This window comes from Cyprinus carpio, chromosome B9 (genome assembly GCF_018340385.1).
Source record: "Cyprinus carpio isolate SPL01 chromosome B9, ASM1834038v1, whole genome shotgun sequence".
In the NCBI taxonomy this organism is placed as follows: domain Eukaryota; kingdom Metazoa; phylum Chordata; class Actinopteri; order Cypriniformes; family Cyprinidae; genus Cyprinus; species Cyprinus carpio.
The window spans coordinates 7,646,508-7,662,533 of NC_056605.1; the positions used below are offsets into that span (position 1 = coordinate 7,646,508).

General features: G+C 35.3%; 1 protein-coding gene across 1 annotated transcript; it reads left to right on the forward strand.

Moving 5' to 3' along the window:
- Nucleotides 1–2,215: 2,215 nt before the first annotated feature.
- LOC109092341 (5-hydroxytryptamine receptor 1F-like) lies at nucleotides 2,216–15,756 on the forward strand. Its single transcript, XM_042730834.1, has 3 exons — nucleotides 2,216–2,435; nucleotides 12,677–12,806; nucleotides 13,769–15,756. The coding sequence occupies exon 3, from the start codon at nucleotides 13,771–13,773 to the stop codon at nucleotides 14,851–14,853; it is 1,083 nt and encodes a 360-aa protein (XP_042586768.1). The 5' UTR covers nucleotides 2,216–2,435; nucleotides 12,677–12,806; nucleotides 13,769–13,770; the 3' UTR covers nucleotides 14,854–15,756.
- The last annotated feature ends 270 nt before the right edge of the window (nucleotides 15,757–16,026 follow it).

The following is a 16,026-nucleotide window of genomic DNA, read 5'->3' on the forward strand; positions in this document are numbered from 1 at the left end:
ATGAAAAGGGCCTTACTGTTGCACGCACAAAGAAAGTCAAAGACCACTGACAGTGGCAGTCTGACCTTTTCAGCATCAACAGCTCTGCTAATTAAATTCCCAAACCTTCATATTTTGCTTTTTCTCCATTGTCCGGAAGGCAGCTTGGCTGTTGAAACATGCTTCTAGTTTACTCACATATTCTAGACTCTGGGTGAATGGAAACATATGCAAAATATGTACATATCTAAAAAGGAACTGTATTACTATGCATCATGTCAACCTTGCAAGCAAATTACATTTAGCTCCTATCGTTGTAACCGTCTGATTAAAAAATAGGCCACTTGACTATGGAAAAACTAATGTATGTCTAGAGGCCACAAAGGTGACATCCTCTTCAAATAATAAATCATTCATTTTATTTCAAAGGCAAATTTATCTTCACTGAAGTAAAAAAGTGATATCATGAGGAATTAAAATTCCCTTGATCTTTTGAGATAAAAGACTTAAATTGTACTTTGGAAATACACTGTAACTTTCAGAAGTCTTTAAATCCAGAAACTTGCTTCACTCTTGAAGGGAAATTTTTTTTTTATTGAAACAGTAAGCTGCAAAAGTGATGTTCATGTTAACTATAATGGCTGTTTCTGCTCCTAAAAAGCACCCCAAGGAATAAGTTAAATAATAAAATTATGTGATTAGACTGTTCATGAGTTTATAGTAAAATATCTATTTTTTAAAGGGGTCATCGGATGCCCATTTTCCACAAGTTGATATGATTCTTTAGGGTCTTAATGAACAGTCTGTAACATAGTTTGGTTAAACTTTCTCAACGGTAGTGTAAAAAACACCATTTTTACCCTGTCAAAAACAGCTCTTTTCAGAGCAAGCCGTTCTGTAGCATTTTCCTTTAAATGTTAATAAGCTCTGCTGACCCCACCCCTCTCTTCCAGACGCTCTCAGAGAGACTGTTTACTTTAGCTGCATTTAGTGAAACTTGCTAATTAGCACATTATTAGGAAAGGCAATTTGCAAAGATTCATTAAAAAACCTTAAACTCACTTTTTCTGTTGGTGAAGCTGGACCTCGAATGATTCATGCAAACATAGATGCATTTAGATAGATCAAGGGTGCATTCTCTTCAGAAACAAACGTAATCCACTGCGTCTTCAGCGGCTCAGATTTCGGGAATAAATTACAACTGCTGTGTTCATTATTACATCCAACAACAGAACACCTCAATCTCTTAGGAGACATTCTTGTCTACATCTGCTCCGGCGGTGAAACAATGGCGGACTGATGACAGCTCACTCAGGGCGGGTCTAAGGTAAGACGCCAGTCCAGTCTGTGCTGAAACGCCACTGTCAATCAAACTATCATGGGCGGGGCCTGTCTGTGTGACGTCAAACAGACAGGCATCTGAAATCGACTGGATTTGAGAAAGGGGTAAAAAATTTAATAGATCAAAAAAAAAAAAAAAAAAAAAAAAACACTGGGTGGATTTTTATTATTATAGGCTGGTTGTGTACACACACTGCCAACACACATTTCAGTTCAAACAACTTACGTAAAAGTGCATGTAGCATCCGAAGACCCCTTTAATTCTGCCTCCTCAAGATGCTTTGCATTATTCTGTATCCTTTCAAACACTTAGAGTTCCATTTGCACTTCTGTTTTGCTCTGTTTCATTACAAACACAAGCATGTCTCATTATTAAGACATTTTTGAGGCACATATTACTGTAATGTAAACTGTAATGAAAGCACATTTAGCTTGCACTTAGCTAATGCTGATATTTTACCTATATATCCTATTCCGTGAAGGTAATGACTGTGTTTTTGCTAGTTCTGAGTGATGGCAAAAAATTTCTCCAAATCTATAGTTGTTTTCTATTGTTGCTGTTTGTTTGTTTTTTCCAAATATAAACAATGAGTCGTTGCATAATAAATTAGTTTCAAACCGTGTTTTGCCTTAATTACCCTGACATGTTTCACTATGGTAAGCTGTTATTAATGATTTTTATTTAGATCTCTCGGGACGGATTTCGCGAGAAACTGCGTAGGCTATTTCAATTGCAAAAAATGTATTTGTATTTATTTTATATAACAATAATGGGTGTGTGCTACTAATAATATGTATATTTATATTGCTTTTTTTGTTTGTTTTGTTTTTTTGTAAAGCACATATCAGCCTCCTGAATATTTAATATTGAGAGAGAGAGAGAGAGAGAGAGAGAGAGAGAGAGAGATAGCAATTACACTAACTGAATTTACCTGTAGCAAGCAGTCGCTGCGTCTAGTAGCTCATTTTAGCTGCGCACGTGCGTCAGTATGAGCACGAGCGCTCGTGTGCACCTGTGAAAGACATTCATCTGTCTCGTGAGAAGAAACATCACATTCCAGCGTGAGCCTTCCAGAGGAATGCCTTCATCTCATCTCATCACATCACATCACAGCGTAAGTCATTACCTCATGTTTATGTTATGCTTGTGTTAGAACCAGAGGTTTCTGGAAGTTCCTCTGATATTACGACGGTTTAGTGGTGCCTTTAAACTTGTATCAAGTTTGCAATTTTGCCTGGTAATGGCTTGTTGCCAAGTGAATATTGCTAAAATAAACTGGATTATTTATTATTTATAATTATTATTTTATTATTATTATTATTATTTTAACTCAAACCTATGTCTGCTTTTCAATTAAAAACGATGTTAACAGTGCACATCATTTATCTTGCGGTGTGTTATTTTCTGTTTCCAGTCTCTTGTCCTGTCTCGTGTGAGCAGAGCTTTACGAGACACATGATCAAATCTGTCATTATCTAATTTTTAATCTAAATCATTGGAGATTTATGATTAAAACATGTACTGTATTGCATGCAAAACTAGCCAAGATGCGTCTTTAATGATCAGTTTGATGGTCATTGGGAATGAGTTTTGTCAGATAGCTGTATGAGGTGACCGATGTGTGTTTTACAGAGGCACAGAGTATTCCTATAGAAATCCACTCTGAACTGATTTACAACTGATGCACTAATTGATCACACAGATACTGCTACAAACCTGCAGTGTGTGGATGGCAACATTAAGCAGTGATAACAGAAAGTGTCATTAGCAGTGAAACGGTGCACAGAAAGAAAAAAAACAAAGACTGATTAGTGCTATATATTTAAAAGTAACCAAAATATGCAACAGATAACACTGCAGTATATATATATATATATATATATATATATATATATATATATGCATAAATATTGTATGTTTTGTATTGTATGTATGCATTTACATAATAATCAGGTTTACATAACTAATATTCCCCTCCACTCCTTTGCTGCATATATAACTTAAATAATTTTGGACTGTTGGGAGACAATATAGACTGTAGTGAATGATGAATATTGAGGTCCATATTTGGTATTTTTCTGACCATGTGAGCATGTCCTTTGCTATTTATAATCATGTCTAAATTCCACACTATATGTCTCATTAGCATACTGGCCGGTTATGGGCAAATTTTGTTTCCGTTCATTAGCATATTGGCTGATGACTTGATAATGTGGTCTTGGTAATTTTTTTTTTTTTTTTTTTGCTCTCCATGACATGCAAGTGATTGATGAAGGGCTTTTTCAGGATCCAGATGAAAGCCTTCATCTCAACATACAGTACTATGAGAACACAGTATGAGTCAGTATTTCATTTTTATACACTTATTGGAGATTTCTGGTTATTGCTAGATGTTATTAGTGAATACTGTTTTCTTTTATTAGCATATTGGCTGCACGCATGATACCATTTGATCTTTGCAATTTTTTTTTCTTTTTACATTCCATGCAATTAATGGATGAAAGGCTACCTCATACCCTCTATATCTCACCACTGTTTTAAAGAAAAGAAAGAATTTTGGACTTCATCCAGAGACAGTGAGGCACAATAACATATGTTGTGCAAGAGTCATTTGTCAACAATAACAGATACTGTGTTATGCACTGGCAACTCTCCGCTCAGGAGCATTTGTCAGCATAGGTTTAGAGTGTGAGGAGCTTATGGACTTTGTCTTGTCATTTCACACCAGTCTGAGTTTCTGTATTGAGAAGAAAGACTTGGATGCAGTCATGTGTTTAGTCTAGAGAAGTGTGTGGTAGAACGGTCTTGGTGCTTTTTGTTTTTTCTTCTCACAGTGAACAGTGAATATCACAGTTCTTTAAGATCTCTTGCAGAGAACCATAAAGGGGCTAGATCTAGGAATTATACTATATTTCCACAGTATTATATAAAGTAAAATAGCCATTTTATTCTTAGATAGATTTATTATTAATTCTTAGTGTAAAGAATATTAATAATTAACATTCATTAATTTATACTCTGAAGATCACTTTTCAAGTATAAAGCATTTAATGTAATGCAAAGGTTTCATATAAGTATATATATTGTGTATATACATACATATATATGTATATATATACACACACACACACACACACACACACATGTACACACACACACACACACACACACACACACACACACACACACACACACACACACACACACACACGTTTGGTTCCATGATTGTATCTATTTACTGTGTCTGTAAAGACATGAATATTCACATAGTTAACATTTTTAGAGTTTATAATGGGTTAGTTCAAAGATTCTTTATTGAAGAATTTATAACATGCCAATAAAGGCAATAAATGCATGGTCAAAAATACTTTCAAAGCCAGTGAAAATGTAGACGGCCACTGTTGTGCTCTAATAGCCATTAGCTGTGACCAGAAATCATGTATCTTGTAACGTTTCTTAAGACCTTCATCTCAGCACATACTTCTAATGTTAGGCTGTTATCTGATCTCATGTAATAATCTTATCTAATGTTATCTGATCTCTGAGAAGATAAAGATTGAACATCAGCAGTGATTAATGACGCTTTTGTCATACAGCTCAGATGTTATGTGGTTTCACAGCTGTAGGTGTAGGTATTGGCGAGGCTAAAATCAATGAAGTGCCTCCCCAGAGACATCTTGGAAACTGTGCTTTTATGTGAGCAACAGGACAAACTGTGGACTGTGTTCTCGGATACAATACCAAAGGTATCCAGAAATGGCCATTCTAACAAGACAGGGTAATATAGCCACGTCCATTGTTTTAGTTCACGGCATGTTTGCATAAGAGATGTAATTTGCAAGAAGTCTGCTTTGCATCACTTTGATCCAAATAAATGGGCCTGTTTAATATCTTATTGTCCCAACACCTTCTCCACAGCTGGCATCATAACTGACAATAGGAAGCATATTTTCCCATGAAGCGCCTTGTGAGAAACACAGCGGATGTAACAGAAATAGCATACAATCTCCAGGCATCTCTTTGAGTAATGGTAATTGCATTTTTAAGTGCCTCAGTTCAAGTTTGACATTGTTCTAACAAAGAAACAGGGACTTCTTTCAGGAGGAGACCCTTTAATGGTTATCCCTTTGACACAAAGAATGGCAGGTCAGCTATTTTTTCTCCCTTCTCAGACTGTGCATATGAGAGCATTGCAATCACTTTAATCAAAACGCAGCTGAGGATGTGCAGCTGTCGTTAAAGGGACAGTTCGACAAAATGACATAACGGTCATTATTTACTCAATCTCATGTCATTACAAACACACATGATTTTCTTTCTTCCATGGAACACAAAAGGAGAAATGTTGAAGAATGTACTCGCCACTCATTTCCACATAATTGTTTAGGTAAATGCTGAAATATACAATGTTTGGACATACTGACAACATCTAAAGTGTAAGCTGTTTTACATATTCATATCTATAGAAACAATAATACTTTTTTAATCTTTTATATCAAACTTATTTAAATGCACATTTCTAACCTAACATAACTACTTTTCAACATTACTTTTCAGCATTATTCAAAAGATTCTGTTTGGAAAGTTCAATTCCAAAAGTTCAGAAGTTTTTTTTTAAGATTCAATCCAAAAGATTCAGTTCAAGGAATCCAAAAGCCATTAGAATTGCAGAGAAATTATTTGGTTCAACAGTTCAAAAAAGAAAAAAAAAGGATTCTGAATATGTGGTTTACAACAGAATTTTATGGTTTGTTTTCTTGCATTTTTAAAGTCAAAACTGCCTTGTTCCATGGCAAACAAAAAAAGAATTGTATAAGTAATGGGTAAACAATTGTGCAATTCATTCATGATTTCGAAGTGTAGTCTTGTTTAAAAGTATGTAATTATGTATGTGTCCTTAAATGAAATACAAATACAAATGCATTTTAGATACTGTAAATACATCAGTATTGTACATTTTACTATCTATACAAAGGTAAACAAATGTATGTGTGGTAAAACCAAATTTTACTTACTCAAGGGCTACTCAAATGCTCATGAGATCTTGTTGGATTTCAACATACATCCAAACATGGTGCCTTGATATACAAAAAAAAAAAAAACGAGATTTGACATCAGAATGGTTATGACAAATCATCATTGACGACAGTATTGTTGCAATGCAGCAAGTTTGAACAAGCAAATGTGTGAATGAGCGCTACATTTTGGTCTGTTCTTCACACAAATCTATCACATGACTTCAGAAGACTTGAGTCATATGGGAAATTGCTTTATGCTACTTTGATGGTGGTCTGCACTGGATTCTCATTCACTTTCATTATATGGAAAAGAGTAGTGAATGCATTATTCGGCATTCCTCCATTTATGTTCCACGGAAGAAAAAAAGTCATGCAATTTTGAAATGACATGAGGCTAAGTAAATGATGACAGAATTATCATTTTAATGAAGGTCATGCTACTGTATCTCCCCAACAAAGAAAGCATATATTGTGAAGAAGCACTTTGTTCCCCTCAAGTGGTGAAGGAAATTATAAAGCAACAGTACAATGCTCAGGTGCTTCATATGTGTGCTGCCTCATACAGTATTTGTCCTTGAAACGCCTGGATCTTTGTGCTTGTAGAACACTGTGTCGTAATTCCCATTTCATTCAAAATGATGACACGTTCAGTTATCATCATGACTGCTGATTTTTGCCATTCTCTTGTCATAGCAAGATATGCAGAATGTAATTGAAAGCAGAAATGAAGCATGCATCCCTGCTTTCAAGTCTTCTCGATCAGTTTCTCAGTTCATCATTTTCTCAGACGCCCCTTTTTTCACACTTTATGTAAGTGTAATTATTCTCGTTCTGTCAGATTTGATACTGCCCTGGCTCTGATGACATCACTCGTTATATTACGCCAAGTGGCACTGTTATCTTTTTTCATTAGTACCTGCTGTGAAGAGGAAGTATGTATTAAGTACTCTCATCAAGCATGTCATTTTCAGACCCAGTGCTGAGAGGCACCTCACTCAAAATGCAATTAGAGCTCTTTCTGGATTACTGAGACATCAACAGGTGGTGCATCGTGTCATCGTGAACTTCATTCATAGCTTACATCTTAGAAATTTGAAAGTTTATTACCGATGGATATTGCATAAAGGTACCGTATTGCTGAATAACACTAGACTGATTTGCCTGTGGGTATTTCCAGCTGTTATCTCAGGTGCTTGACATTCAAGCAGCACTGATCATGTAAATGTAATATACTGCCTATTTTAATATACAGATAAGCATGTTTTTTCAGTTTTAGTCTTAAGTCTTTGCCAGAGTTTTACAACTAAGTGACAATTAGCTACAGTTTGCTACAAAGGCGGCTGAAAATGGTGCTGTTTTATATTATTGAAAATATATGGGGATATTATTTTAGCATTTTTAGTATAATATTATCAGTGGGGGACAAATGTTCAGCATTTTTGCATTTACTCAACAGCATGCGATTTTTACTGGATGGTTTTTACACAGGTGTAGCTCATCACATTAAATATGGACATAATATTTGACTACCTGGAGTTGTCATAATACCTTTTTATCCTTTAATCATTATATCTACTGATGTATAATTTAAAACTCAACAAACTTTTTGTGAAATGTTTTGCTTATGCTGGCTTAATCTAAAATAGTTTAATATATTGTATTCTAAAGTAATGACAATGTTATTTAAGTATTTTTTATACTATTACTATTACTATTACTATTATAGCATTTAATAATATTTTCAATTAGCTTTTATTCTTATATTTTTATTTTAAGTTAATTTAGGTTTTAGTATTTTTTGTTATCATGCTTTTGTTACGTTTATTAATTTTTGTCTTATACTGTATGTATATATAGCTTTCATTTATTTTATTTTTTTTTCAGTTTAGTATTGAGTTAAAACAATTTAGTGTTTTTTTCTGTTTATTCAGTTATCAATAGCATTTCTGATTTTCGTTTTAAGTTTTTCATCTGATATTTATATTTTTCTCGTTTAATCAATTACCCAAAACATTTTTTTTATTTAAATTTAATTTAATTTAATTTAATTTAATTTAATTTAATTTAATTTAATTTAATTTAATTTAATTTAATTTAATTTAATTTAATTTAATTACTGGTTTTTAATAGTTCTTGTTAACAAAAAAAAAAAACATATGAATGGCATATGATTTGAGCTTTTTTACTTTTTTACATTGGTAATATTTTATAAACAGCAAGATAAAGGCTGCCCTAATGTTTACAGACTGCAAATAGTGCAATAAATATAGGCTAAATGTGTATTGAGAACAACTTATCTTCAAGGTAATTTTTCATGTCAGATATTCCAATTTTTATTCATTACTTCGTCCTTGTTTACTCGTTTTCCTCTTATTACATTTTTTGAGACATTGAAGTCTTTGTTCATCATTTTGTGTGCCAGATGTTTGTTTTAATTATTCATACACTTGGTTATTATTCTAACTAATCAGACACTTTTTAATTGGCATCCTCTCTTATCTATAGATTTGTGCACTTGTTTTATAGCAATGAATATGAATATATGTCCAGTATGTCTTCTCAATAATCATGACAAGGCCACTGAACATTGTTAATTGAAAGAAAAAAAAATCCCCATTTGAAGTTTTTAAGAACTTTGCTTTTAATATTAAAAGCGTTAAATGTTTGTGCCCTGGTGTGTGAAGTCTGATAATTAAATTAGAAAGCTATGCTGTAGAAACTGCTGAAGTAAAATTATTTTCGATTTAACAGAACAATCAATGGTTCCAGCATATCACAAAATGCTTATTCAGTGAATGAGATATGCATTTCATCCATCAAATAGGTTGAACTAAATGCTACTGGCATCTGTCATTTTGTGTATGAAATGCATTAGTGTTGCTGCGCTTTGGGTCACGCAGTTCATTTAGTCCATGAAATTACACAGTCAGGTTACACTTGGCGCCCCATAAAAGACACACTGATAGAGTTTTGTGTTTGTGTGGGTGAATCTGTAGCTGTTTATGCATGTTTATTAGTCACAGATCATGGAAAAACAGATTGTGATGAACATCATGTTTATCTACCAGCTGTAATGCTATGGTGGTTACCAGTGTATTTTAAAATACAAAACTTTGTACAAATTGTACCTTAAAATCCCATGCTAGAATACATGAAAAATTGTCTGGGTATTTTTTAAAGTGAATATCTGCCGACCACAACTAATATATATATATTTTTACTTTATATTAAACAGGAGTTTTTACAGTTTATCTGTTGATTTCAGAAATAAAAGTCAAAATGTAACAGACAGTTTCAGGAATCTCCACTGCATAAATATTGCAACATACTTCAGTGAAGTTCTTATGCCTTTTTGTATTATTTCTGGCAATGTCAGTGTACCCAAGAGAATCTCCACCCGAGAGCGAGCAGAGCATGTGGGGTGAGACAGCAGAAGAAAGTTTGTTCTGTAGAAAAGAACTGAAGGAAGCACAAAAGCAGAGATTTACATTCACATATATGAGGTAAAAATGCAAGAACACTCAGGTGGAATTTCTTATATTCTCACAGTGTTAACAAATATTAATTTCGACAGTCTTCAGACATCCTACTAACTATAAGTAACTTTGCAACTACATGTCAACTCATTCTCATTGGAGTATCAGTTTTAGGTTAGTATTAGAGTTAGTAACAGTGTTGGGGAGTAACTAGTTACATGTAACAGAAATCCGTAACTTAATTACAAAATAAGGTTACACTATTTTAAGGTGTCCTTGTTACAGTGTAATTGTACATTTACGGACTGTGTAATATTAAGTAACAACATGTTCTTACTAAATGGTTAGGATTAGGGTTACTTGAATGTCATTATGCATCATTTATTGTTATTATTATATAAAAACGTAAAAAAAAAAAAAAAATTTACACAAAAAAAAAATAAAACTAAAATCTTACACATACACAGAAAAAAAATGTAAAATCACATATATCTCTAAAAAATATAAAAAACAAATTTTTTCAGGAGTTCAGGACACAGAATAAGACACATGATTTTTGGATAACTGTTTTATTTCCTGTGTGTGGGTTTATGTAGGCCTATATGCTTTATTTTTTAAGATTAACTGTTTTTTTTTTTCAACGCATTGTTAGATGCCAGTGTTTCCTGTCATAGCTATGCAAAGATCTGATTTCAAAACAGTATCATAGCTATTAAACTTTATCTTCTGATTTTAAATCTACATTAAGCCTAACCCCAGAATGCTCTCAAAGTAAAAAGCGGTGCTAAAGTCTGATTTTGTGGTGGCTGTGCTTTCAAATGAAATTATTATAATCTTAATTCAAGTGAAGAAGGATTTTGAAAGTCTGACAGTAATCAGTGTTGAGAACTACTCTAAGGTTAACCCTGCCTGCTTTAAATGTTTTAAAATGACTTAACAGAAAAGTGATCAAATGTAATCAGTTACATTACTTTAATAAAGTATTTTAAATAGTTACACTATTTATTAGATTTTAAATAAGGTCACTTGTAATCTGTAATCTATAACATTTCCAAAGTAACTTTCCCAACACTGGCTAGTAGAACAACTTAACGTACTTGCAAAGTTACTAACAGCAGATATAAAAGAAACAAGTTTCTAGAATGTACCATTTATGGGTAAATGTACCAAAGATGTACCTTTTAGCTTTTGTTACCATGAGTTTTGCAGCTTTTAGTCTATTTAGTTTAGGTTTTGTAATCATCTATAGTAAAGATGCTATAATGTTCATATGCGCATTTAAGATTTTGCAGTCTTGCAATGATTGACACATTTAGCATCGAGAGGCATTTTGTCAAATAAAATGCTGTTTAGCATGAGCATGTCTCTCCCTCAAATAGCATCTGCCACTAAAATAGCTAGAGACAGATATCCATTAACTTTCTCATTCATCTCAATGGCAGTTGCTTGGCTGGCACATGCACCACCCAGGAGTATGTGAATTGAAATAATCTGCATCGTAAACATCATGTGACTAATTAAGACTAGTTTTGACTGATCAATATAAGCAATTTAACAATGTGGCAGTGTGTCATTGAGTTAAATAACTCCATTAGCTGCAGAACCAACAAAATCCATTTGCCTGGAGCCTGATTTCTGGTTTGTTAATATATTATTTATTCATATGATGTTATTCATTTCATATATTCACTCTTTTCATCTGAATTTTCAGCAGCCATTACCCCAGTCACTTTTTTCAAAAACATTTCTCAAAATTATAATCTGATCCGTCAGACAAGAAAATAATTCCATGATTTTATCTGTTCTTCAGATAAACTGACCTTACATAAAAACCAACCTGACTAATACACTAACATCATCGTGCTGGCAGAGAAAGAGCTTGTAGAGTGTTTAAAATCAATTTTTGTTGTATGGCTTTGGCCTTTTCCTCAGAAAGCCTGTCCCTGTGAGTCACTATGACAACCATATTCTCACAGCCAGCACTAATACACAGACACACTGCCAGTGTGTAATGAAATGTGCTTCAGTACAACCGTTTCTATTACTCTCTGTCACACTTTTAAGCTCATTTCACAGATATACAAAGTACATGTGCATGTGTGTGTATTATAATATATTGTATATTCTATTAATCAAATAATCATGAAAAAATAGCAATTTATAAACAAAAAATATTAAGCAGCTCAACTGTTTCCACCAATGATAATAATAAATGTTTCTTGAGCAGCAAATCAGCATATTATATTGATTTCCAAAGAATCATGTGACACTGAAGTCTGGAGTAATGATGCTGAAAATTCAGCTTTGCTCAACAAGAATAAATGACATTTTAAAATATATTAAAATGCAAAACCGTTATTTTAAATTAAAACAATATTTCTCAATATTACTGTATTTTCTGTATTAAATAAATGATGATAAGTAGCCTTGGCAGGCATAAGAGACGTCTTTCAAAAACATTAAACAATCCTAATTATTCTAAACTTTTGATTGATAGTTTATACATTTATATAGGCTGTGTGCTATGCTGACGGTAGCAGATTGTGAAAAAGATGTCAAACGTGACACGGGTTCAAGGGACAGGCATAAACGCCTGATATCGGATGTAATGAAAATAAGCAAGTTGGTCAAATTCATTGCTGTACTGAAGAGAAAGCATCCGGTGAGCTCTTTTATCTGGTCTATGTGGCTTTCTCTGTCCCAGTTTCCTTTTAAAAGAGAGCATTTCAGAAAATGATATTCCTCTTTAATCAATTTTCTCAGATGCAGTCACAACATCTAGTCCCTCCCATGCTCTGCAAGGACTATTTGACAAACTTCCCTTTGACATTAACACTCTTTTTGATCTTCTTCCCTTTCAGATGAAAGATGTGGCAAATGATGGCATGGACCACCTTAGTCAAGATCTTTGAGCACAATGCTGTGATGACGTGCAGCTCGCTTAATGCACATAGACACAAGCTGTCAGATGAATAAGCAGCACTTCTGCAGGTATGAACAGTGAAAAGCCCTGCATGATGTTTCAATAGAGTAGATCAGGTGAACTCGGAAGTGTTCCCCAGTGAAACAAACTGAGCACAAGAAATGTCAACATTATTTAATGCCCATGAAGGCCATTAGATTGTTTCTTTTAATGTGACTCACATAGCCGTATAATAGTTTTCAGTTGGTTTATATTTGGACCAAAATCAAATGTATGATGACTTGGTGGTTCAGTAAGTGAGTCAGATGTTGAATTATTCAAACTGATAACTGGTGAATCATTAAAAGTCATTTGTTTGTGGTTGCATGCTGAGCAAACACAATATAAAAGAAAGTGTGTGGTCTTTGTTCTATTTCATCATTTCTGCTTATTATTACATTAAAAAAAAATTTTTTTTAAATAATTTATGTGTGAAGCAGACTTTAGTGTTGCTACATCAAAACATGCTCCATTTCGGTCTTAGTAACCACACTGTAAAAAAAGTATTTTTTTAAAGAAAAAATAAAACAAGAATTAAATGCATAGCTCACCCAAAAATGAAAATTCTGTCAATAATTACCCACACATTGTTCCAAACCTTAATTCATCTTCGGAACACAGATGAAGATTTTTTGATGAAATCTGACAGCTTTCTGACCCTCCATAGACAGCAAGGGCCATACCATGGTCAAGGCCCAAAAAGTAAAAAAAAAAAAAAAAAGTAAAAATCTTACCAACCCCAAACTTTTGAACATTAGTATAAGTCTGTCAGAATTAGAGTCTGTCAAGTATAACATAAACTTACTGAAAAAAAAAAACAATTTACTCCAGGTTGGACACTTCTGTAAATATTAAATCACTATTTAGCTTAGTTTAATGCTCAAATGTTTAGTAATGCACAAACATTGTATCATAGACAAAGCTGGTGCAACACATCACCAGATATATTTTGTTCCATCCCAGTGATTCTGTCTGTCCTATTCTGTCCTAGGCATGGCATCAAACGGCACATATGCAGGCAAGCCCTTGGATGTGATTATCCTCTCCCTCACACTTTCAATTCTTGCTGTGCTGACCACGGCCATGAACTGCTTGGTCATTACAGCCATCATCGTCACACGCAAGCTGCACCATCCTGCAAACTATCTCATCTGCTCACTAGCCGTGACCGACCTTTTGGTGGCCGTATTAGTCATGCCCTTCAGCATTGTCTACATTGTAATGAACACGTGGGTCATGGGTGAAATCATGTGCAACATCTGGTTAATCGTGGACATAACCTGCTGCACGTGCTCCATTCTGCACCTCGCGGCCATCGCTGTGGACCGATACCGCGCCATTACGGACGCTGTGGAGTATTCGAGAAAGAGGACATCTCTACGGGCCGCCATCATGATCAGCGTGGTGTGGCTCCTCTCGATAGTGGTCTCCCTGCCGCCAATGCTGTTGAGACGCCAGGAAGAAAACACGTGCATCATTAAGCACGACAACATCGGCTCCGCGCTTTACTCCACGTTCGGGGCATTTTATATCCCGCTAATACTCATTCTCATTCTCTACTACAAGATCTACCGAGCAGCAAAGACTCTTTATAACAGGAGAGCGAGTTGCCTCAACAAGCCGGAGATGAACGGACACATGCTTCCCAAGTGCAGCGACCGGGAGCCGACGTCCCCGGACACCCTAAGCCCTCCGGAGAAATCGTTGTCTGAACCCTCCACCGAAGGCGACAGGGCGCGCATTACTGTGAAAAGCCCAAAGTCTCGGTCTCGCAGAGAGCGGTCTTGCAGAGAGCAGTCTGTCAGGAGACATCGCATCTCCAGCACGCGTGAAAGGAAGGCCGCCACCACTCTGGGACTCATTCTGGGGGCTTTTGTCATCTGCTGGCTGCCCTTCTTCATCCATGAGGTGATTGTTACCATCTGTGAATCCTGCAGTCTCTCTCCTGAGATGACCAACTTTCTGACTTGGCTGGGCTATCTGAACTCTCTCATCAACCCGCTGATTTACACCATCTTTAATGAGGATTTTAAAAGGGCTTTTCAGAAGTTGATCAAGTGCAAGAATTATCTCTAACGCCAATGAAGGGATTGCCTCATGTGAACTGAAACTATTACAATCAAAAAATATGATGTTCAAAGAACTTAATTAAAAGAGGGATTATTCTGCACAATTAAATTTAGTCTCTGTTGCTGTTGAAACAATTAGATAATTAAGTTGTGTACAAAGGCATTTTATTAGGCAACAAATCAGACCACATTATGTGTCTGAAGAATTTACTCTGCTTTAAAACAATATGTGACCTGCTGCTGCTGCTGGCAAAATGAGTCACAATGAGCAAATTTAGATTTTTACGTTCTTAAAAGGCATCTATTATGCCCCTTTTTACGAGATGTGATATTGGTCTTGGGTGTACCCAGGATGTGTCTGTGAAGTTTCAGCTCAAAATACCCCACTGATCATTTATTATAACATCTGAAAAATGTCATTTTTGGGGTGTGTCTACAAAAGAGCTGTTTTGGTGTGTATCACTTTAAATGCAAATGAGCAGCATATTCCCACCCTGTCTTTAGAGGAGAGGGTGTAGTGCAGTGTTCACCAAACTTGTTCCTGGAGGGCCAGTGTCCTGCAGAGTCTAACTCCAACCCTAATCAAACACACCTGAACCAGCTAATCAAGGTCTTGCTACGTATACTTGGAACTTCAAGGCAGATGTGTTGAGGCAAGTTGGAGCTAAACTCTGCAGGACAGTGGCCCTCCAGGACAGAGTCTGGTGACCCCTGGCATAGTGTATACATCTCTGCTTTGCATACCTACAGAAATAAATATAATATAATAAATATAAATATAAAAGTAATCCGCTGCGTCTTCTTGTGGCTCAGACTCTTATGTTCAGTCTTACATCCAAACACAGAGCACCGGGATTGCTTATGAGACATTGTTGACATTAAAGTTGCTTGAGCGCAGAGAAAATTTAGGACAGTGACTCACTGAGGGCAGAAACTATGGTAATGTAGGACTGTCAAGGCCAATTTATACTTCTGCGTCGGGTGCGCGTAGTAGGTACGGCGTAGCATACGCATTGACGTGTACCATACGTCGTACCCTCCGCCGTACCCTGACGCGCACCTCCTCAAAAATGTAACTACGCGTCGCGACGACGCGGACTGCAAGATCTGTGATTGGTCGGCTTGGTAGTATCACGTTTCCTCATACGCATTTCCGGAATGATCTTCTGCACTCTGGACC

Coding starts and splice junctions, on each gene's coding strand:
- LOC109092341 (XM_042730834.1), top strand. CDS start 13,771: ATGGCATCAAACGGCACATATGCAGGCAAGCCCTTGGATGTGATTATC.